The 25,608-nt window shown below is 38.3% G+C and overlaps 1 protein-coding gene across 1 annotated transcript in view; it reads right to left on the bottom strand.

Annotated features, from left to right (window-relative positions):
- DLG2 (discs large MAGUK scaffold protein 2) overlaps positions 1-25,608 on the bottom strand; it is a 2,099,601-nt gene that overhangs the window by 479,601 nt on the left and 1,594,392 nt on the right. Inside the window, 1 exon segment of the mRNA XM_019643522.1 lies at positions 15,541-15,696. Within this exon segment, the coding sequence (XP_019499067.1) occupies positions 15,541-15,696 (156 nt within the window).

Genomic DNA, 25,608 nt, shown 5'->3' with positions numbered 1-25,608 from the left:
AAATATTAATGCTGTTCAACAAAGAAATGTCTGTGTGTCCTTTTGTTTCTCTGCTGGGAAAAAAGACTGGGTTAGAGACTGATTTTATGGGTCACAAGGACCCCAGAGGAAAAGGTTCCAATATAAAAACCAAGGCAGGGAATCTGATAGGAACAGGAACAGAGTTGCTACAGAAGGTAAAAGAAGAAACAGGGAAGGCAACAGTCCCTACCTGGGGGGAAAGGCCCCAGCTGACCACACATCCCACATGGTACCTGTCAAGAGGATGTCAGTGTTGTCACGAGACTTCCCGTTGTGGGGTAGCAGTCCAGGGTAGAAATAAAGGGCTTCCAGACATTTGCCCAGCTCCTAGAATTATGGTCTCAACATGGAGTGACAGTGTGGACAACAGTGGAAAATAAAGATATGTGCTTCTGAAATAACATTTAAGGGGTTGGGACACAGACAAATATGAGAAAACCAAGTAATTTGTTATAAGTGAGGGGAGTCTTATGGGGGAACAATAGGAAAAGGCTGTATTGTAAGAAGTGGAAACGGTTGCCCAGGACAACACGTGAGTCACCAAGGGACCCTACAAAAAAAGACAGTCTCAGAATGCCAGCAACTATTGGGTTGTTGGAAAAGTCATAACGTATTTTTGCAACGAAAAACATAGAAAAAATACATTATGACTTTTCTGACAACCCAATATAACTTGCAGAAATCTGATCAGAGACCCTTTTCTTACTCATAGCCTCTTTCCTCATGCCCAATGTAGCCTAAGGCATACCTACAAGGAACACAGATTCCAATGAGAGCAAGACAGTAAGAACTTATCGAGTAACTCATCATGTGAAAGTGGGGAGAGCTCGAAGGAAATCTGGGCTGTCATTTGCCCTTCGGATTTCACATGAAAAAGATCTGAGGTCTAATCTAATTCTAGCCTCAGTGATGGGAGGAAGAGATGGAGGAGGCATCTTATTATACACACTGAAGGAAGTGGGTTCCAGTCAAGATTACACAGTAAGTAAACACTGTGCTTACCTTCTCTCATGGCCACATCAAAATTACAATTAAACTACAAAACAACCATTATTGAGAATCACCTAAAATCAAGCTGAATTGAAGCCTTTCAACTAAGAACGTGCAGAAGAAGCCACCTCGAGACTGGTAGGAGGGGCAGAGACACGAAATGAGCTGGTCCCACACCTACATGGGACCGTTAAAAAAAGGAATGAATATCTTAGCTGCGGAGGTTCCCCCCAGAGGAGCAAGGGGCCCAGCCCCTCCCCGGCCCAGGGTTCCAGTGCTGGGTAGAGAAGTACCCATAATTTCTGGTTGTTAAAACCAGCGGAGATTGTGACTGAGTGAGACATAGGGCTAGAGTCCCAGCTGCTCCTCTTAAAGGGACCATGCATGGACTTATTCACTGACTGAGATGCTGGCTCTGAGATCCAGTGCTGGGGCAGCAGCTGGAGAGGTGACGGGGACGTGGTGGGGAACTGAGTTGTCTGGCTTCAGGATGGATATTGAGGGGCAGCTTTCTCCTGGATGGAGGAGCTGGCAGTGAACACTGTTTCTTTGTTGAGCTCTCCCTCTTCCCAGCATGAAGACGCAGGTGGCCGCCATATTTGAGTCTTCATCAGGCTGGCGCATGTGGTTCATTTGCCCTACCTGGTAATTCGAGATTCCGCCCTGCCTAACTTTCTGCCACACCCAGTTTTTCGTGCAAACCACCTGCCTTAGCTCACACTGCAGGCTTTCCTAGGGCCTCTCAAAGGTTCACAGAACCCAGAGAAGCAGCATCTGGCTTGAGAATGTCTTATACCTCTGGCTGAGCAGCCCTTAGCCCGGCACTAGCAGCTGCTGGCATTGGTTCTTGGCTTGGTCTCTCGAGGTACTTCCAAGCATGGCAAGGGTGGGGCCAACCTTGGATTGCTTTGTGGCTCCTTCTGGGTGACACTGGGTGGGGCATGGGCTGTGGCTGAACTTGACCTGCAGCAGGTCCCCTTCTAGGTGGCCCTGGGGCTGGCACACTTGGTGGCCAGTTTTGAAGTGAACTGGGGCATCATCCAGCCACCTCCAAGGATGACATTCCAAAGGGGCATATTGGGCAGGCACCAAAGCCCTGCTGAGGCAGATCCTGCTTGGTAGGGTCAGCCCCTGCAACACAACTCCTCCACTGTAGTCAGTCCTCACCACCAATGAGCCCGAGGGTCAATTCCTTCCATTGATGTGCAAATAGCAACCAAGGCTCAACTACAAGAGAAGGGTATACACAACCTACACAAGGGACACACCTGGAGTGCATGGAACAAGTGACCAGGAAGACTGTGCCACTGAACCCCACAGCACACCTATTACATAAGGCCACTCTACTAAGACTGGAAGACACAGCAGCCCTACTAATACATAGAAACAAACAAGGAGGCAAGCAAAGTGGGGAGACAAAAAAAGATTTCCCAAATAAACAGAACAAAGCTCCAGAAAAAGAACTAAACAAAATGGAGACAAGTAATCTACCAGTCACAGAGTTCCAAACACTGGTTATAAGGATGCTCAATAATCTCAGGGAAAACTTTGACAATGAGATCGGAAACATAAAAATGGAGATAGAAAACATGAAAAAGAACCAGTCAGAAATGAAAAATTCAATAATGGAAATAAAGAATACATTACAGGTAATCAACAGTAGATGAAGCAAAGAAGAGAATCAATGATTTAGAAGATAAGGTAGCATAAAACACCCAATCAGAACAGAAAAAAGAAGGAAGAATCCAAAAAACTGAGGAGAGTTTAAGGGGCCTCTGGAACAAATCAAGCATACCAACATTCACATCATAGGGGTACCAGAAGGAGGAGAGAGAGAGAGAAAGAGAGAGCAAGGAATTGAAAACCTATTTGAAGAAATAATGACAGAAAACTTCCCTAACCTGGCTAACGGAATAGATATATAAGCCCAGAAAGCACAGAGAGTCCCAAACAAGATGAACCCAAATTGGCCCACACCAAGACACATCACAATTAGAAGGCCAAAGGTTAAAGACAAAGAGATAATTTTAAAAGTAACAAGAGAAAAGCAGTTAATTACCTACAAGGGAGGTCCCATAAGACTGTCAGCTAATTTCTTAACAGAAACTTTGCAGGCCAGAGGGATTGGCAGGAAATATACAAAGTCATAAAAGCAAGGATCTACCACCAAGATTAGTCTACTCAGCAAAGCTCATTTAGAATCGAAGAACAGATAAAGAGCTTTCAGGACAAGAAAAAGCTAAAGGAGTTCATAAGCACCAAACCAGTACTACAAAGAATGTTAGAGGGACTTCTTTAAGATGAAAAAAATAAAAAAATAAAAAAATATGAATAATAAAATAGCAATAACTAAATACCTATTAACAATTACTTTCAATGTAAATGGTAAATGATCCAATCAAAAGATAGGGTGGGACTGAATGGATAAGAACACAAGACCCTTATATATGCTGCCTATAAGGGACTCACTTTAGATGGAAAGAAACACACAGACTGAAAGTAAAGGGATGGAAAAAGATATTTCATAAAAATGAAAACAAACAAAAAACTGGGGTAGCAATACTTACCAGACAAAATAGACTTCAAAACAAAGACTATAACAAGAGACAAAGAAGGACCTAGTAATCCCACTTCTGGGTATTTATAAGAGATATCCAAAATTCTACTTCGAGGTGACATGCTCATCTATATGTTCATTGCAGAATTATTTACAATAGCTAAAATATGAAGGCAGCCTGGGTGTCCCTGAATGGATGAATGGATAAAGAAGAGGTGGTGCATATATACAATGGAATATTACTCAGCCACAAAAAATAAAATCTTGTCATCTGCAACAACATGGATGGACCTACAGGGTATTGGGCTGAGCGTAGTATAAAAAGTCAGATAGCAAAATGCAAATGTCATATGATTTTACTCATAAGTGGAACCTAAAGAACAAAATAAACAAATAAACAAAACAGAAACAAACTCAGATACAGAGAACACTTTGATGGTGGCCAGATGGGAGGGGGTTGGTGTTGTAGGTAAGAAAGTGGAAGAGGTTAAGCAGTACAAATTGGTTGTTACACAGTAGTCATGGGGGTATAGGGTATAGCATAAGGAATATAGCCAATAATATTGTAATAACTATGTATGGTGTTAGATGGGTACTAGATTCATTGGGGTGATACATGGCAGTGTGAAAAAGGTGAAAGGATTAAGAAATACAAATTGGTAGTTACAAAATTGTCATGGGGATGTAAAGTACAGCATAGGGAATATAATCAATAACATAGTAATATCTATGTATAGTGCCATGTGGGTACTAGTCAGGGGGATCACTTCCTAAATTCTGTAAATGCCTAACCACTATGCTCTACATCTAAAACTAATATAAAATAGTATTGAAGGTCAACTCTAATTGAAAAAATGTAAAAAAGTGGGAAAAGATAAAGAAGAATAAGAGGTTCAAAGTTCCAGGTATAAAACAAATAAATCTTGGGGATGTAATATTCAGCATAGGAAATACAGTCAATAATATTGTGATAGTGTGGTGCAGTGTCAGGCGGTTGCCGGACATATCATGGTGATCACTTCTTTAGCATATGGAATATAATCAATAATGTGGTAATAACTCTGTGTAGTGCCAGGTGGGTACTGTTGAACAACTATGATGTATACCTGAAACTAATATAATATTGTATGTTAGCTATATTTTTATAGAAATCTTAAAAAAAAGAAAAAGGTCTGAATGCCTAGAGACCAATGAATACAAATAACTATAATATCTAGGAAAAATCAGGATAGATCCAAAATAAATAAGGCTGAAAGAAGAGTAAAATTCACATGTATTTGAAAAATGCAATCCATAATAAATTTCTAGACTTTTCTTTTTTTTTTATATTACCAGTAGCCGTCACTTATATCCACCAAAAAAATCAACAAGCACAAACCCTCTGGAGCCAATGACCCCTAAACCTCCTAAAAATAGGGTTCGATTATGTTTGGGTTGTATACTCCCAGAAGCATCAACCATATGATAGGCATTTAATACATATTTGGACTGAGTGACAGTTTTCTCATCTGGAACACATAAAGGTTGAATTAAATTATTTCTAGGATGTCTTCCATCTCTGAACCAGTATTTGCTACTAGTTAATTTTAAACCTGTGAGGTTGACAGAATGAGGTCTTCATAATTATGCCAGGGGCATAAAAAGGCAAGTGGAGCATTAGAATGAATTTGCGAGAGATGAAAATAACACAGAAAAATAAGGTTCTCATTTCTTACCTCCATCCCCATTTTCAGTCTGGGCCAATCCATTCTTTCAGGCAGGTTGTATATAAGAATACTCGGCCAAGGGAATGAGTTAGGGCCTAAATCCAGTCTGGACTCTGTTTACCATGTCACATTTGGGTCCTGTCACATTTTGTCCTTCATCCAGAAGAAGGGAAGCCTTTTTTTTTTTTTTTAATTTGGACAAAGGCTCTGTCTGGGTTCGCTAGCCCCAGTATACCCTCCCCTCTTTTAAAGCAAACCATTATACTCCTCTTTTTCCTGTAATGTATTTATTTTCTCTGGAATAGAATGATCTGGGGTTTTAGTATTCAATGTAACACACATCCTGCTGACTTTAAAAGCCCTGTTCAAGGGATCCTTTCAACTTTTTTTGAGCTTAAAGTCTACAGAACTGAATTAAAAGAGTTGAAATAAAAGATTTATTTTCTCTGTTCTGAGAGGTGAATTTTGATCCTTTAGTCAAAACAGTCTTCTATATTTTAACATACTTAGATCTCTAAGAAATATAAGTAGTCTTGCACAGACAGCCCTTCCTCCCATACTGCCAACCCTCACATTCATCTCCCTTTACAATTCATTGTATTAACACACCAGGCCATGAATGAAAACAGCTGTTTATAGTAGTCTTTCAATAAAAATTCATTCCCACCTCAGCCTAAAGTCTCTGTTTAGGGGGTCGTAATATGTCATTTCACACACACACACACGCACACACACACACACACACACAATAGCGAACATTAACAGGGCATTTTATATTTCTTAGGCATTGCTCTTAGCACTTTATATCGGGCTGTCAGAAAAGTCATGACATCTTTTTTCTATGTTTTTCGTTGCAAAAATGCATCATGAGTTTTCCGACAACCCAATATATAACCTCATAAATCCTTATAGCAACTCCATGATATGGATACTACAATTACTGCTATTATATGGATGAAAATACAGAAGCTCAGAGTAGTTATTTGTTCAAGTTTATAGGATTCTAACCCTAATGCTCTGATTCCAGAGTCAAGATTTGTAATCATATAGTCATTATCTGTCTATCATCTATCATCTATCTATCTATCTATCTATCTATCTATCTATCTATCTATCTATCATCTATCATCTATCTATCTATCATCTATCATCTATCTATCTATCTATCTATCTATCATCTAAATTTGACTACAGTTAAATGAGGTACTTTTTTATCAAGCACAATCTAATACATAAGGAGTGTTATGTGTGACAAAAACATTCAATAAATTTTCATTCAGAACATGAAAAAGCACAGACTCTGGTGTCAGTCTGCTTAGATTCGAATCCTATCAATGTGACCATTTGACCTCTTCAGACCTCAGTTTCTTCACTTGCAAAATGGGGATAATAATAACAACAAACACCTTTCTGGATCACTGTTGGGATTAATGAGCTAATTTGTGTAAAGGACAGCGTGGTAGATAATAAGATTACATAAATGATAGTGATTGTTTTCTTCTCCTCCTCCTCCTCTATCATCTTCACCATCATAATGGTAATTATTACTATTAATACTACATGCCAGGAAACATTTTTGGGTATAGGGAATACAACAGTAAATAAAACAAACAAAGATCTTGCTCTAATGAAATCAGTATTCCAAGTATAAGCCCTGATGTGCTCAATTTCAACTATCTCATCCCATTGTTTCTATTTGTTAGTTAAAACATTTACCATATGTTTTCTATAAAATTGGAATGATCATAGCTAACAATGTGAGGATAAAATGAGTTAATGCATGTAAAAGTCTGGAACAGTCCCTAGTGCATAAAAGCACTCAATCCATGTTAGTGTTTTTAATTAATATCTCTGTGGTGGGTGTTATGGTCTAATGTACTGTCTTGATTCTGAGTTCCTATATTTGTTGCTATCGTGACTTTGCATAGCACTCTCTCACAGCTACTTTGCCTCCATAGAGGATTGCTTTTGAAATTATGCTTATTCTTCAGTTTGTTTTTGCTGCCCAATAATATAATGGTTACTAAAGTAAATATAAAAACTGTTCTCGGGCCGGCCAAGTGGCGCATTGGTTAGGAGTTGGCTTGGGACGCCAGTTCTGAGCAGCAGGGCCCAGTTTGGATCCCACATGAGGGCCAGTGACGCTGCGCCCTCTACAGCTAAGATGGTGAACAACAGCTCGACCTGGAGTTGGGCTGCTATGAGTCGCCAGCAATGGCGTAGGCTGTAGTGGAGCTGCAGTGGGTTCCCTTAAGCTACTGTGAGTGGCTGGCAGCCGGTGTGAGCTGCCAAGAGCCACTGTGAGCCGCCATCTAGTGGCCGGCGACCGATCTGCCTCACCCGGGAAGAGTGCCATGATAATACCAACATGGGCCAGTGACGTGACATCATTCACAACTAGACTGAAGAACAAAAATACTGCAACTTATCTGTTACCCTCCCCCAGTTCCCCAATAAAATCTTTGAAACCCCCCCCCCCCAAAACCCAAAACTGTTGTTAAAACACAAAAAAGGTATGTTAAAATTAAGGGAAAATATTCATAATATCTCAGGTAATAAGTACTCTGGCTCTTTTTTATAAGCAAATCAGTTACATTTAGAATGTTTTATCACAGAGTTATTTGAATATCACAGAACTAAGATTTTGGAATAAGACCAATCTGAGTTCATTTCACAGCTCTTCTGAGCCTCCCACACTCAACCTACCTCCCAGGGTTGTTATGAAGAGTACATGAGAGCTTTTGAAAAGGGTTTAGTTCCCTGTCTTCCTTCCTTCTTTAACTATATAATGTAATTTTAAATGTGCTTTAAAAAAATTCTTGAATTGTTAATGAGAGAACATCACCCTAATTAAAAAAAAAAGTGAAGGGCAACATTAATAGCATATGTTTATAAAAAGTATTTGCATAGAGAATGCATTAATTTCAAAGCAAGAGGTGTTTCCTTCAGTGTGAACCCTTGCATACATCATGTTGCCGAGAAAAGAGGCTATAAAACAGAATATGGCAAGAACAGCCTCTATGACTCTGTGGGAGTCAATTAATCTCTCCTCATTTTCCTTAATTCAAACTGGGTTTAGGGCTCACCTACTTCAAACAGGCAGTTTGAAGGCCCTTTGAAGAAGAAACTGCTGTATAAACTTGGGAAGAGGCTGTGCCTTTCGAGCCAGGCCCAGGAGGTTTCCTCTCCTGGTTTTAATTAACAATGAAATTAAGAATTCGTTAAGATTATACCAGCTTTTTAAGGGCATAAGAAGGTCAATTATTTGTTAAGCACCTTCTTTCTCTTCTTTTTTTTTTAGCTGAGCCATCCTGCCACCTGTTGGCAGCTCAGTGGCAGCTCAGCTTGGGCTGGGAATCGAACCACTGTTGCTCAGAGCTCAATCTCTTGAGTGAGCTTTTAACCAACTGAGCCACTTGGCCGGTCCTTCTTTCTCTTCTTAATAGTGGTATTTCCCAGGTGAAATTGTGTGAACAGGGCTCAGCTTCTCTTTCAGGTCCAGAGATCCCCAGCACAGTGGATATGAGACTTGGAAGACTGAGGGAGGAACTGCGGTGTGCGTGCGAGGGAGGGATTAGGCTCTGTCAGAACACCAGCTGGGTGTGGGAAGGTCCTGGTTAGAGTCCTGGACCCTTCTCTTGCTAGATAAAAACCCACACTTTGTAAAGTTGTTGGGATTATTAGAAACAATAAGGTCGGTATGTACAATGCTAGCTGCTTATCAGTGCTGCACAGAGTAGCTATTATTTTGCCTACATAGAAATACTGCTACATGAGTAGATAAGAAAGAAAATTACCTCTAGAAGTGTGAAGTCACATATGGCTTTAGAAACACACCACTTTTTACAGGGAGCTTATAAATGTATTAATAAAATGGAAAATATATGACGTTGCCTATGGTGATGAGAAGGATTGCTGCTAAAAATGATAGAAGACATTTGCATCAGTAGCTTCCTTATGGTCTCTGGGGATTTACCTGTGCTGATAAATATTTTTCACCTGATTTGCGATAGCATTAAAAATAAATATACATGCGCTCAAGGCTTTAAAATACAATAAGCACATGGGAACAATAATAACCAATGTGGATAGTGGATAGATGAAAGTTCATTTACTCCATTTCCTTTGATCCTGACAACAATCCTATGAAGAAAACAGCACAGATAGGATTATTACCCTCATTTCCTGATGAGTGAGTTGAGGCTCGGAGGGAGATGAAGAGCTCAGTTAAATGTATGTGATCTGTAGGGCCGAAGGATGGTCTCAAACCTAGAGAGTCTGGACACAATCCCTGTCTCCTCTATGACATCAGGTTGCCACCACTTCAAACAACAGACCTTCTAATATACTTTGCCTCCATTTCCTTCTATTGAGTCTCCTTCTACAGACTTCTATGTTTAAGTACACTTATTGAGGACAAGAATGCTCGCTGACTCTGAGAAGAGGTGATGCAATCACCACATAATGAATACCCCAAGACAGAAAATTCTTCCCCTTGAATCAATCACTAGGTACCTTTCTGTCTGATACATAATCCTGGATCCCTTAATCTCTCTATCTTCACAGCTTCAATTTGAGTCTTCATGATTTCCACTGTAGTGAACATGCTAACTAGTCTTCGGACTCTTGCTACACGGTTGACAGTGATCTTTCTAAAAACACAAATCAAACTATGTCTTTGCTCAGCTTTAAGACTTTTCAACAGGTCTTCACTGTTCACAGAATCAAGTCCAAAACCCTTAGCTTAGCAAGTAAAGCCCTTTATGATCTACAGCGGCCTGGGTCTCCAACTTTATCCCCCACTTAGTAACCTTTAGTAACCTTAGTAACGACACAGAACTACTGGGAGCCTCAGAGTGCATGTGCTGTATACACCACAAGGTTTAACTGTGCTATTCCTTTTATGTGGAATACATTTCTTCCCTCATCCAGCTGATGTGCTCAGTGTCTTTTTGAAAACTTTAAGGAAAACAGGCAGCGTTGTGTGATCCCTACTCTGTTTATCTTTAGAGACTCACATGTACTTCTATTACAGCATTATTATGTCTAGAAATTATATTTGATTTTGGGTTTACAGACTTCAAGACAGTTAAATCATTAAAGGCCCAGATAACTTTTCTATTGTCTTGCAAGGAGAGAAAGCTTGCCAAAGACAGGCCATCCTATACCATATGGCTGAGTTATTGTGAGATAAAGATCTCGTTCTATGTCCCCAATGGCTTGAGGTTGCCAACTTCATGATTTCTACAAAGGGAGTGAATTATACCTGGTTTCTGAGCTCTGTAGATACATAAGCAGATGGACCTATGAGAAGGTAAGGGTAAATCCTATAAATAACGCTTCTTATAAACTACTAGGAATTGATGAAACAAGGTGTAAGTGGGGAACATTCCTGAATGTATGTTCTAACCTCTGCAGAAGGGACAGTCTAAGATCATGCCTGCTGCCATCACTACCTCTTACACCAGTCTAACTTTAGTTACCTATAGATAAGGTACACTGGAGAAATGAGAGCCTTTGGCAGATATGTATCACAACACACAGTCATGAATACTTCATTCCCGTGTCTTTGAACTGTTTAAGGGGAAGAATCATGCCTTATTCACCTTTGACTCCCCAGCATCCAGGATAATGCCTGATGCCTAGTTGAAGTCTCATGATTGTATACTCTTCAATGAGTGAAGATGTGTTATGATCCTGTGCTTCAGAATCCATTTCCTATTCCCAAATCTGCTGACATATTTTAATGAGCCTTCATCTGGTTTATCTCATCCTTGATTATCAGCTACAAAATAACTAATTAGGACCAACTATGTAAAAGGATAAATGAAAATATGCCGTATGTGTTGAACAAACCAGACTATTGTTCTCCTTGCTCTAGGAATATCAAAAGATAAATGACTTACCATTCTCCCAAAGCAGAAAACCAATGAGAACATCAAAAACTGCCTTAAAGAAAAAAACAGAAGCCCCACAGTAATCCCAGTTGTTTTTCATAGAGCTCCAAATGTTAGTTTGAATCCAGGCTCTGCCCATTTCTTGCTTTTGCAAGGTCTGAAAAGCCAATTTCTAAATATCATCTGTAGCCTCAGGAGCTGGCACTTCCCCAAGTAATTCGAAGTGCTTCCTTAAGAAAAATTTCTGTTTTCTGTTAGATAATGTCAAAGAAGTAAATTGTGCACACAATTAATTCATCCTTGGATGTTTGCTATCAATTCAAAGAGTTGAGAATTTGGATATTCCCACTGAAATACAGATGATTGACCCTCCTAGCTCCTGGGCTCCATTCTCCTCAATGCTGATTTGGGATTAAGCTGGTGCATGAGTGATTTCACATGTAATTTGCATAGAGGTAGTAGTTTGTACCCTAATCTGAGACAGTAATTGCTGTATCAATATGTGTGTGCTTCTGAAATAAACTGGAATAGTCTCAAATGCCCTGAAAAATATATACTACCACATATTGCAATGTAAAGGTTAGGCATTTCTGTAACATTTTTGTTGTTGTTGTTGTTGTTGTTGGCTTTTTCAGTTTACACCTTTGTAAAAAGTTGTCCTAATGTAGTATCTTGCCCTTTGTCAGTACTTGATAAGTTTTGGTTGAATGAATTGATAGCTATATTTTTATGATATCCTTTTCAGGGCAGAATATATCCCAAAACACTTTTATTTTACCAAGAGTAGAAGTAAGACGTGGACCCATGAAGACAGTGGATTGGGTTCCTTATCATTACTAGAGTTGGACAAGGGCTTGTCTATCTAATTCTAAACTCTCATCTACCACTGAGATTCTCTAAGTTGTTTAACGCCACAGTGGAAAAAGCAAGTGATGGTGTCATGAACTAGAATCCTGGAACTTATTTCTTAAATTATGGACAAAATTTCAAGAAACATCTGCTCAGATATTTCCCATTGGAGAGGAAGTAAATAACCTCTGAAAGGAACTGCTCAGTCTTAATGAAGAACTGACTGTTACCTAGTGAATCTATAATGTGGACATTGACGATCAAGATAACTTAAGGTGCAAGTGCAATTCACAAAGTAAGCTCTAGCCCTTGTTCCTTGTTTCCATGCATGGATTTGTTCACTCATGGAGTTGTTTTATGTACCTACTAAGAACTGAGTAAAGCACAGCTTGAACCATGACCTGTTCCTGGAACAGGTATCTGTCTGCTTGTCTGCTGATGATTTTATTTCCATGTTTATTTAGTTACTCGATAATTCTGAGTTCCTGCTGTGCCAGGCACTATACTAAATGTTAAGGGTATAGCAGTGCACAACATAGACACACTTCCACTCATTGAGCTTACAGCACAGAGTGTGAGACATTTAGATTAAAAATCACATAAATGTATAATAATAAATTGCTTGAGTCTTACGAAAAAAGAAATAATACAATAGGGGACCAAAGCTTCTCTTCCAGGGAGCTTCTCCAAGGAAGTTCAATTTAAGCTTAGATCTAAGATGACCAGAAGTTAACCAGGCAAAGTGTAAGAGCTTTTCAGTTTGAGGAAAGAGCATGTGTGAAGCGCTTGAGGCAGGGAGAGATTTAGTGCACGTTGTGAATGTAAATAGTGTGGTCAGCAAAGGGAAGATGTTTAAGAGGCAGGCAGCGGTGAGATCATGCATAGCTTGGATGCTATGTTAATGATTTTGCATTTTATACCAATGCAAAAGGAAAGGAATAGATCTGATCTGTATTTTTACAGATCACTTTGGCTGCACTGAAATATAAACCAGGACAATAGGGGAAGTGGTGAGACCAATTAGGAAGCTATTGTAGATGGGAGATAATGGGGGCTGGGATCAAAGTGGTGGAAATAGAAGTAGAGGAGAATAAATAGATTTGCGGTACAGTTTGGAGGTAGAATTAATAGGAGTTGAAGATAAATTGAATGATGGGTGTGAAGGAGAAAAATAAGTATAATTCTCAAGTTCTTGGCTTGGATAACGGGCTAAATGTATGTGCCATTTACTGAATTGGAGAAGTGTGAAAGAGGAACAAAGTGGGGTGAAATTAAGAATTGCAGTATCAGCAAATTGGTAAAAATACCACTAAAATGTGTGTGTGTGTGTGTGTGTGTATGATTTTTTCTAGCAATGAAAGACAAAATATGAAAAAACAGAAAAAAGAAAAAAGGGAGGGAAAGAGAGGGGAACAGAATTAGAATAGAAAATAAAATTCCCTAAAGGTGGATGGGAGTGGAGGTTGAGAACTAATATATTCAGGATTGCTGAGGGTATTTAATTTGAAAAAGAAATATTCAACATTATACTATAATTTTTTAATTTGGGAAAAAAATAATAAACCCTCTGGTTTTCATAAAACAGGTTACAGAAAGCAAACTTGAAAAGAATCATACCTGGTGGGTTCACCCAAAAGGTAGATTCTATCATCTGCTTATTGTTTCTGGTGAGTTTTTAGGGAGGGATGCATCAAAATCCCCAGTGGAATGCAAGAAATGTAACTTTTATGTTCAACATAAAAGAGCACAGGTTAACAAAAACAAACAAACAAACAAACAAAAAAAGATTTATTGACCCTGAGCCAGAAGAAGGGAGATGAGAAGGCAGGATAAAAGTAGAGAAAGAAAAGTAAACGAGAAATGGGTGGAGAACTTTTCCAGCAAGCACAGACATCTCTGCTGCCATGTCTGTGCTGATGTGGGTGCTCATGATCCACTGGGTGTGAATCCCAGCCCTGCCACTTATCAGCAGATGATCACGGCACATCAGGTAACTTCTCAAGCCTCGATTTTATTTATAAATCAAAGACAGTGACACCATCTACCTTACAAGGTGACTGTCAGGGTTAAAATACATAATTCATAAGATGTGTTCAACAAAATCCCTGGCACAGAGGAAGAGCTCAGTAAAGGTGAGCTGCCTTTACATAGCTGCCTACAGATGCGTGCGTACTACAGGGGTGTGCACCTTCTCACTTCCCTATGGCTATGGTGACTTTGCTCTCTTCAAAACCATATGGTTCACTGCGTGAAAAAATAGTTTTTATGATTTGTTAAAAATATAGGAGGATTTAATTAATATTTATAAAGCATTCTAAAACACCGTTAGGGTTTAATTATTGCAAATTAGTGAAAATGCCCTAGCTGATTAATAGCCAAAAATATGTCATCTGATTTATTTCTAGAAACGTTAGGTATAATTTAAAATTTATTGTTAACTCCCTAGAGAAGTCAGCAATTGACTTCAAAACTTATTATTTGAAAACATAAAAAAATATATAATGTTCTAAGGAGGCCCTCTTGATATAGCCATTTTCACTCTGAATCATTCTAAAATCTATATTTTCTCAGCTCTAACAATATTATGAAGACATATGAAGATATTCTATCTGAAAACATAACTATATTAAACATTCCATTATATATGGGAACATCACAATTGAGATCTCTTAATTTAAACTGAATTGGAACTGCCTTATCAACACTAGATTCTCTTTTTCCTTATTTCCTCCTCTCTCTCTGATTTTGCTTACTATGTGAAGATGGGGTTTTATTATTACCATACATATGCTTTAGAATATTAATGCAAAATTATGTTCAACCTTCAGATTTAGAACAATTTGTTTACAAAGTTGTGGAAAGACTCAAAACATTGTAAGGTCAAATTTGGACTCCACATTAATTGCCAATATAGTACTAAGGACAATACTTTACTTTAACTTCTTTGAACTTTTTTTTAATATAAAATGGGAATAACTAAATAAGGCGACATATGACATACTGCAAAGGATAAGATTATATTCTTTGCAATAATATAGTTTTTGGACAAGTTGTTTAATACCTCAAGGAGTCAGTTAAATTATGGCATTAATTTAATATTTTAGTTAACACATTAAATGGAGATAATAGTATCTATTTCTTAGGCTACGTTATACCTGGAGCATAGTAAGTATTTATTAAACATTATCCAATAAATGTTTATTCATTTTTCTAAGGGAAATAGAGCTACTTAAATTCCAAAATTAATTCTTTTGGAAAAATATAATTAACACCAGATTAAAAATGCAGAGGGACCAAGAACATGTGGAGCATCATGTGGTTTTGTCTGAGTGCTTTGTGAAACACCAGGAAAAAAAAAAGGGGTGATATTCTTAATTTCTCCACCTTGGAGCAGGACATCTCTCCTCCTGGAGGAAGATGCCGAGTGCGAGAGAAGTGAGCAGAGGAGGATTTGACCCATTCCTTCATTGTGAAAGCACATGCAATTTGAGAAGATGAAGTGAGGAAGCGCATGCAGTACCTGGTCATCTCAGAGTCAGGGAGCAGGCCTAGGTGGTAGTGGGGGTAGGGAGCTGAGAGGAGGAAGCTTTTGTCACACTCAACAGGGGAATAGTGCCTGGGAGAAGCAGGCTTATCACACAGTTTGTTCACAGTGCTGTAAACAGGTTCCGGAGGCCTGGTGACACAAGAGGAAGAGAAAGAGATGCATGGTTAGCACGCACACTGGACAACTGTGCAACAAGTAGCATTTCACCATATGCGCAAGTAAAGCTCCAAAACAGTGTTACGGGCTTCATCAGGCTTGAGTTAAGGGGCTTCTTAGGAAACAGGATTTCTGGTTAGAAATTAGAACTTCAGCACACATTTGGCATGACTGAAATTCATATGCCAGATACCTCAAAAGAGTCATAATCAACCTTAAATGCCATGCCTTTTTGGATATCCAGTCTGAAATGTCAGTCTTTGGGATTCTCTGACATGGTTCCTTTTTATTTTATTTTATTTTATTTTATTTTTTTAGGTGTACAAAGCAATCTAATAGACATTTACACCCTCACAAAGTGATAACTTCCCTCCCCCAATCTACTACCCTTCCTTCTGACATCGTATATAGCTGTTACAATGACAATGACTCTATTCCCTATGCTGTACTCCATATCCATGACCATATATATATATATATAAAATTATAGTTGACATTCAATATTATTCAGCTTCAGACGTACATTGCAGTGGTCAAGCATCTACACCGTCTATGAAGTGGTCTCCATAATAAGACAAGTGTCCATCTGACCCCCTACAAAATCTCTACAACATTATTGATTATACTTTATGGCTCCTTTTTAAACTTTAGTCTCATCTTAAATGTGAACTTCAGAGAGACGTTCCCTGACCACCTTGGCTAGAACACCTTGTTATTTTTCACAGAATGAAGCACCTATTCTGCTTCATAATTTTTTTCTCAGCATGAAATAATCTTATTGTTTGTTTGTTTTGTTTAATTTATTATTGCCACTGTCACTACACCATAAATTTTATGAGGACATTTATTGAATGCATGTATGAAAAAAATATATGAATACAACTTTCCACATTTGTATTGCATGTTTTGGGAGGTGTTGGCCTTATCTAGGATTATAATAGCTTATACAATTTAAGAGGTTCCTCTAAATATTTATTTATAGGTTTTCACCTATCAATTGATTTCACAGAGTGTTCTACAAAGACAATAATCATTTTAGTAACATTTCTATTAAATTAATTAATTTAGGAATACTGAAACATTATCTAAAATAGCAACATTTTTTAGTTATTACTTATAATCATATATAGTATGATCAGATAAATTTTACCCATACAATTTTTGTCAAAAATCCGTGTACTACAAAGCCTTGGCTATTAAAAAAATATCCCACAGCTCTATCCCCCATTTTTAATAAGTGGTCTAAAATTGTTATCAATATGTTCTTTTTAAAATAAGAATTGAAAGATATAAATTTAACTACCCAAAGCAATCTATAGATTCAATGCAATCTCTATCAAAATAACAATGGCAGTTTTCACAGAACTAGAACAGATGATCTTAGAGTTTATATGGAACCATAAAAGACCACAAATAGCCATGGTAATCCTGAGAAAGAAGAACAATACTGGAGGTATCACACTATCTTATATCAAACTAACCACAAGGCCATAGAAATCAAAACAGCATGGTATTGGCATAAAAACAGACATATAGATCAACGGATAGAATAGAGAGCACAGAAATAAATCCATTCCAATATCATCATTTAATCTATGACTAAGGAAGCAATAATTTGCATTGGGGTAAAAACAGTCTATTCAATAAATGGTGCTGGGAAAACTGGACAGATACATGCAAAAAAATGAAACTGGGCCACTTTCTTATGCCATATACAAGAATAAACTCAAAATAGATTAAAGGCTTACATGGAAGACCTGAAGCCATAAAACTCCTAGAAGAAAATATAGAAAGTAAACTCTCAAATATTACCCTTAGTAATATTTTTACTGATGTATCTCCTTGGGTAAGGAAAACAAAAGAAAGAATCATGAAATGGGACTACATCAAACTAAAAAGATTTTTCATAGAAAAGGAAACCATCAACAAAACAAAAAGACATCCTACTGAATGGGACAAGATATTTGCCAGTGACACATCTGATAAGGGGTTAATATCCAAAATGTATAAAAAACTCATATAACTGATCACCAAAAAAGCAAGCAATCCAATTAAAAAATGGGCAGAGGACCTGAACAGACATTTCTCCAAAGAGGACATACAGATGGCCAATAGACATCTGTATGAAAAGATGCTCAACATCATTAATCATCAAAGAAGTTGAATTGAATTACAGTAACAATAGAATTATGGTAGTATGATGTTCACTTAAAAGATGGCTCTAATCAAATGAATGCTAGTGTCATTCATTGTATTACAAATTTAATACAGTTTTTTCGTTTCTTAAAATGTGTATACATGTTTTTGGTACCCTCTGTATATATAGTATGGATGTAAAGCACAGCATAGGGAGTATAGTCAATGGTATTGTAATAGCTATGCATGATGTCAGAGGGATACTAGACTTGTTGGGGTTATCACTTTGCGAGGTATGTAAACATCTAATCTTTATCTGTTTCATACACTTGAAACTAATAAAAAAATGAGATATAAATTTAAATGGAAGAACTATCTGGCAGACTAGGTCATGGACCCAGAAAGGGTAAGCTTGACTAGGAAAGCAAGGAGCAGGTCAGGACACAGGGCTGGTTGCACCCCTTGGGGCCACAAGGCTCCAGAGGCTGCCAATGGCAGCCAGATGCCTGAGCAGAGGTATAGGAAGTGTAGGTGGCAAACTCAGTGAGGGCACAGTCTGTATCTTTCTGTAGGTCCAGCTCCCAACATGGCCCCTAGTGTATAAGGGATTCTCCGTCAATGCTTCCTGAATTGACTGAGGAAGGAGAACAGGGAGGAAAGGAGAATAAGCAAAGTATTGAAAACAAACTTTACCTAATTTATAATATTACTGTGGGCCGGTCATAGCTTCTACGCACTGTCTAGAGGACTGGATTCTTCCCTCACACAGAGCTTTCCACCACACAGAGAGAGATGCCCTGTACAGGGGCTGAGGATTGGGCAGGAGGAATACAGACACCTATTTTGTCCTCCAGAATAATTACCTCAGAGGTAAGATGAGGTACCTTACAACAGAGTTGGCTTGTTCTATCCCAGTGGCTAATACAGAAACGTTTATAAGAACTTTGGGTTTCTTAAATGAGATAGCCAAAACGGTACTTACTTGAGGGAAGCTGGCATATACCGGGGTGCCAAAAAATGTGTACATGCGATTTGTATTCATTTTTTGTTATCGGTATATATTGAGTATTACAATTTTATGTAGAGTTTTTTCCTTTCTTAAAATGTGTATACATTTTTTGGGGCACTCTCTGTATTCTTAGTTAAGACAAATACTCCATTTTCAGAAAAACCTAGCAGGTTTGTAAATTTCTGTTTATCATTATACACACACACACAATTTATAATGGTAAACACTAGGCTTTAACAAAGGCAGCTGCAAAATCATCCTTAAAAAGTGTTTTTTGAGTCAGGTTTTATAAGTTGAGTTACTTGATGTAAAAGGAAAGATACTTTTAGTTAGCTACATATTTTAAAATAGCCAGATAGGATATTGTTCTTGATTCTTAGGGGGTGGGGGGTGGCATGAGGGGGTGAAGGGAGAGAGTCTATCTCTGCTTTGTTGACATATTCAACTTTATGAAGATATGTGCATATTTCCCATCGTCTTGGAGACAGAAAGACTCACAATACTGGTCAGATAAAGAAAGTCATCTTGGGAGATCTCAGCCTTTCCTGCCCCTAAAATGTGGTTGTCTGCACAAAAATTAAGCTTGGAAAGGGCTTTGTATTAATGAATTGCACAAATATCAGTTAAATAAGAAATGAGGGGGCTCTGTGGAAATTACTCTGGGTAGGCTGTCACTAGAGGCCACTCTGAGATACAGCTGCGTGGTAGAGATAGCTGGATGACCTCCCATCATCCATCATTCCTTTTCTCTTATTAACAGAAACCCGATTTTCCACTGGTCACCTTTCCCGGAATAAAGACTTTCTCAGCCTCCCTGTAGGCAGATGTGGCCCCGTGAAGATGTTCAGCACAATGGGATTTGAGCAAAGGCTTCTGTGGGAATCCTGCTCCTACTGCCTAAAAGGAAGCTGCTTTTTTGGGACTTCTGCAAGTTTGCTCTCTCTCCTACTTCCTCCCTGCTGACCTGGAATCCATGTATGATGGCTGGGGCTTCAGTGGTCACCTTGGACCATGAAGTAACCTTGAAGATGAAGGCAAACAATATGGATAGTAAGGCATAATGTCAGGGCCTGTGTCACTGAAGATACAGAGTGACACTATGCCACTTCATGCCACCTACCTTTGGATTTCTTCTATGTGGGATAACAATAAACTATCTTGTTTAAGCTAATGTTATTTTTTGTTCCTAAACAGGACCTAATGTTAACAGATATAATCCCACAAAATATAAGACCGATAATCGAATACAAAGAAATATCTATAGACAAGGCCTGCCATAAGGCGACAAATTCACTTAATTATGTTGGAGGTTCATATAATGCCTTCTATATACACAGAAAAATATAATGAATGCTTTTTATGACCATATAATTTAAAGACTGTAATTGTTTAGAGAACTCACTGCATCTTTATTTAAAAATATTGCATATATAAAATGGTAGCTGATCTAAACTGCCAGCACAGGGCCTAAGAATAAAGGAACTAATAACTTCTTTTAGGTTATAAAACATTTTCATGATGATGTCATCTCAGTAACACTGCACTTTCTGCCTAGGAGGGCTGATTCAATTTTCTTAGTCTGATGTTGACTCGACAGACCAAGAAAATAATGTTACCAATTTTTCCCCCAGTCTTTTTACCTCAGCAGCACTATATTTTGAGACAAATTATCACAATCAAAGCTGGCTAATACATATCTTAAGAAAAAAAAATCCTACTTGTATTGTACAAAACTAAATTAAGAGAACATTTTTTACTCTCTGAACACTACCATAAATTCAACACAATAAAAATGAGGCCCTGTACATTGCACACTGCTGAATTCTTGAGACTTTTACCTATGTTCTTTTGGAACCATTTTATGGGTGTAATATTATTTCTGACTCATGTATTTAGTAGATTTGGTGTTGGGAGCAGGCTTGAATACATTTGATTTTAGAAAAAAGGCTCTTATTTCTTTGCCTACAATCACTTCCAGAATTATTCCTTAGTGGATTGGTTCCTTGCCTAAGCTTAACTACTCATGATTCAAAGTCTTATCAATGCAGAGATATAGCTACTGATATTGCAGGCTCACTTTTACCTATCATTCAGTCTTTCATTCCTTCCCTATCTACATGCTGTTTTGTACAGTCACTGCCGAAAGAGTAGATGTATCAAATCCAGTTTCTTTTCTTGTGAGAGCACTTGATATCTCAGAAGATGGGTAGATGAAAAAACATAAAACAAAAACGAAAAAACACTTGGCAAACTTGACTAAGCCTTTTATAATACTGACAATTATCCTTTTGCAACCAAACTAAATTAAAAATGTCAGCGAAGACCTCCTTTCAACTGGATAAAGTGGAGTTGATATTTGAAGATTTCTGTGTGCTGCCCCCAGTTCCTGTAAAAGTCACCCCATGGGCATGGTGCTCCTCAAAGATTTATCAGTTGACATTTAATTATAGTTGGCATTCAATATTATTCTATTGTAGCTTCAGGTGTACAGCACAGTGATCAGACATCTACACAGTCTTATGAAGTGATCCCCCTGAGAAGTCCATTGCCAATCTGACACCCTATATAATAGTCACGGGATGTAGAGTACAGCATAGGGAATAGAGTCAATGGAATTGTAACAGCTATATATGATGTCAGAGGGGTAGTAGATTGGTGGTGGGGTTATCACTTTGTGAGGGTTGTAAATGTCTAACTATTACATTGCTTTGTACAACTGAAAATAATAATAATAATAATAATAATAATAATAATAATAATAATAAAAGTTAGTGGAAAACTTTAAAAAGGAAAAAAAAAAGATTTATCAGCCCTGAGTTCCAGAAGGCCTAAAGCCAGCAGTCAGCATTCTTAGTATTTCCTTGCAGTTTTATTCTCTGTGACCTCTCTGATAGGGGAAAAAAAAATGCCAATTTATGAGCTGTCACTGGGGATCTGGGTGACAGGAACAGATGCCATCATCGCTTCCCATTTATTCAGTAAAGAAGTGCCACGGGGAAATCGCTTTTGGCAGTGTGAATCAGCTAGTCACCACTGAAAGGGCCTGTTTATCCCATTATAAAGCTCTGAGTCACCTAGGTCAGAAGGTAATGAATATGGAAATCCAATCTCAGTTGCCTACTGGCTCTCTTGTTCTGTGGATGCCCCCAGAAGAGAGGAAAAGTAGTTAGCCTAATCTCTAAGTGAACTTATAAACAAATCATTTATCTTGTTGTCCACTTATCAGGGGCCATAGATAAATGGCTTTGTAGTCTTCAGTGCAGAGCCTTCAGCATATATTTGCATATCTATGGGTTTATAATTATAGGCTCTTATAGCATATAATTAGCACACCCTGGCCCTTGGTGATCTCTCTCTTTTTTGAACTCCATTAACACTTGCACCTGCTATTCTGCTTCTTCGGCATTTTCAATTGCTAATCCATAATGCTGGTGTATTAGAGGAAGGTGCTTCATCTAACCTATTCTAAGAAAAACTACCTTGCCTGCAACTGTCCATTTTCATTTGCTCCACTTGACTCCAACCCAACACAGTCCCCCTGTCAGCCAAAGCTTCTTAGACCAGGGAGGGCCACTTACCCTGCAAACATGACCTGTATGGATAATAGGGCTCAAAAAAAAGCCCAGGCCAATTAGATTCTTCTATTGAATATGAATAAAGGGGCAGAAAAATGGATTATCAGTTGGTAGCATAAAGGAAAGACACAGACACATAGAGGGTAGCTGCAGCTATGTCCACTAATTATACAGCACCAGCGTAAAGCTCTATCAACTTCTGTTGTTCAAGTGCCTAGAAGTTCCTTGAGTCTAGAATAACAGCCTGTCTTTACTCTTTAAGGGCATTATTATGGCTCATGCTACTAAATTTTTCTGCTGGTTCCCACATGACATTAGCTATATAATGAAAATAAACCCAGAATCTCCCACCCTATTCCTTTACAGGAGCTTAGGTCAGATCTGTTGCTTGCAATCAATAGAGTGAAAATAAAACAGGCACTTTGATTTTACTGTCTCTTTCAGATGACCTCCACTAGACAATGCCACTCAAAGACAAAAGATGAAACCTTGGACCTTTGTGTAATCCCATAGTACCTGAGATCCTGTCTTTAGAATTCTGAAATTGTGTTCATTTAGATAATTCTATTATCTACAATATTGCAGTGAAGTATTATCTTAATTACTGAATTTTTTGGTGACGCCTTAGATTTACACCTGATGTATGTACCTCAGTTGCCTCACCTTAGTTCCAGACCTATACCAGAGCAACATGTTTAACACAACAATGATGATGATAATAATGGTGATTGTAAATATTCATCTCTGTAGGACCTGAAGATACAAGGTCAAAGGAATGTGACTCCTTTCTCTTAGAGGTAATAGTAATAGTGACTCACACTTTATTGAGTTTTTTTTTAGCTGAGCCATCCTGCCACCTGTTGGCAGCTCAGCAGCAGCTCAGCTCAGGCCGGGAATCGAGCTGGCAACCTGTTGCTCAGAGCTCGCACTCTTGAGTGAGCTCTTAACCAACTGAGCCACTCGGCCAGCCCTTTATTGAGTTTTTTGGAAAGTGACTCGCACTTTATTGAGTACCTCTATTAAAGGGACTGCTCTCAGAACCCTCAATGTCCTGCTCTATTTGGTGCCCAGGTCTCTTTCTCTTCTAGACAATCAGCTCATAGGGGAACAGGACTGAATCTCATTTATCTTTCTTTCCCAATAGCTTCCCTGAATACCAGAATGTATAAATGAAGCACGGCCATAGAAAAGAAATAGAGTTGTGTCAGAAAAGCGATCAGTACTTTTGATTCTCTCTTCCTGAGCTGGACCTAAAGGGAGAGCCTGAAATTGCAATAGGAAGGATTTGGGTTATATATTTGTAGACCTGTGACCAAAAATCTCTCTGTCATATTGACTGATATGGATAAATCTGTAAACCATTCAAGATTCTCTACCGCTCATCTTTCTGTGGTCTTCCTTGGCTGCCCCAAATGGGAAGGGAGCACCTAGCCCCATGCTCCTACATAAGCAGGGCACAGAACCAACCTACATTAAGGATGGCGGCTGGGATGCCCAGGGCTTGGATCCCTGAGCACCCAGTATATTACCTGACATAATTCAGGGGAAAAGTGTTTTTTGTTTTTGTTTTTTTTTTTTACTTTATAAGGGTGCCTCATGCTGCTCTTTACAAGCAATACACTGTTTTTGGGGCCAAGGATTTGGAAAAGTAAGCATAAGAGGATTGAATTCCAGGCCTGAGCTAATAGATATTAAGGGCAGGATTTCGGGAAGTAATCAGAGTAGAAAAGAACACAGGACCAGACTGTGAAGGATGTTGATGTGAATTTGACATTATAATGATAAGGATTAAGGAAGAGGCTGACTATTCTTACACTGAAATTTAAGCAGAGGAGTGTTAATTATTTGGTGAAGGTGCTGTTACAAATTTACAAGTATACCCTAGAGAGATCTGGGGAATGGAGATGATTTGTAAGATCCCATTCATCCCCTATTTCTAAGCACCATCAGACTGGGCTCCCAAGGACTTCCCAAGGTCCTTGAAATAGAGGTCTATTTGCATCAAACTCACTTAACTTTTACAAAAGTTAGCTTCTTTATTTTAGTTGTATTAAAAAAGTCTGCTCTGTATCCCAGCAAAGTTGCAAACTGTAAAATTACACATAGAAGTAAATTATAAAATAGAGAAGTGAGTGCAAAGAAACAGAGCTGGTGTGAATTCTGGCTCTTCCCAATTTTACCCTGTGTGACCTTCTGCTGTTTCTTAACTTCTCTGAGCCTCAGCATCCATATCTGTAAAGTGGGGATAATAATATTGGCCTGAAGGTGGCTGTGAAAAATAGGAAGAGCGCTTGTAAAGTACCTAGCTCAGAGCATGACACTAATTGTGAGCTCACCAAATAGCATTATTTTTACTCTCAGGCACTCTGTATCACAGAGACGCATAGCCTCTGAGAATGTTGTTCCCAATCAGGCAATTTACATATAAGCTCTTTAATATAATGTAGTTTCTCTACAAGAGGGTGAAACAAAGAAGTAACAATCGTAGTTTTTAGTATCACAAAAGACGCAGCGTTTTTAAGGACTTGCTTTTGCTACTGACATTGAAAAGATAATTCATCCTCTTATCACAGACCTGGAGGTTGATGCTCACTTTCTCTGAACTTCTCAACTGTTTTCATTGCCTCGAACAAGGTATCATCCCCAACTCTAATCTTTAATTTGTGCCTCTACCATCAATGACTTGCTTTCCTGTATGGCTTCCAGGTGAGGTGTCAAAAGTAATTTGGGCCACAGGTAATTTGTTATTAATGATAGTCTATGTACCAGAATCTATAAATGTTTGCTTTTAAAAATAGAAATTAGGACCAATTTACCATTTTCTCTCTATAAACATCATTCTCAATTATATTTTGCTGTGTTTGCTTATTGAGGAGAGAAATGGCAGAGTAAGCGCTGCATCACATAAAGTCATTTTGAAAGTTTTAAATTATTAAGGTGCTTTATTTCCTCAAAAAATGTTTGAATTTCAACAAAATTGGGCCTTCTCATGACAGTGAGTTATAAATGGCTCATGGAAAATTTTATTGGAATAAGAAGTTGAAAGTCAATGACTTTAACAACAGTGATTATAACAGGTATATTTCCAAAGATAGGGATGGCTATACCTTGGTATTGGGTGTGTGTCCAGCTACATGAATATTTCTGTGGTATTCTGAGAGATGT

The sequence above is a fragment of the Hipposideros armiger genome, unplaced genomic scaffold (assembly GCF_001890085.2).
Source record: "Hipposideros armiger isolate ML-2016 unplaced genomic scaffold, ASM189008v1 scaffold_79, whole genome shotgun sequence".
Classification (NCBI taxonomy): Eukaryota; Metazoa; Chordata; class Mammalia; order Chiroptera; family Hipposideridae; genus Hipposideros; species Hipposideros armiger.
This window is presented reverse-complemented; position numbering and strand designations above follow the sequence as displayed.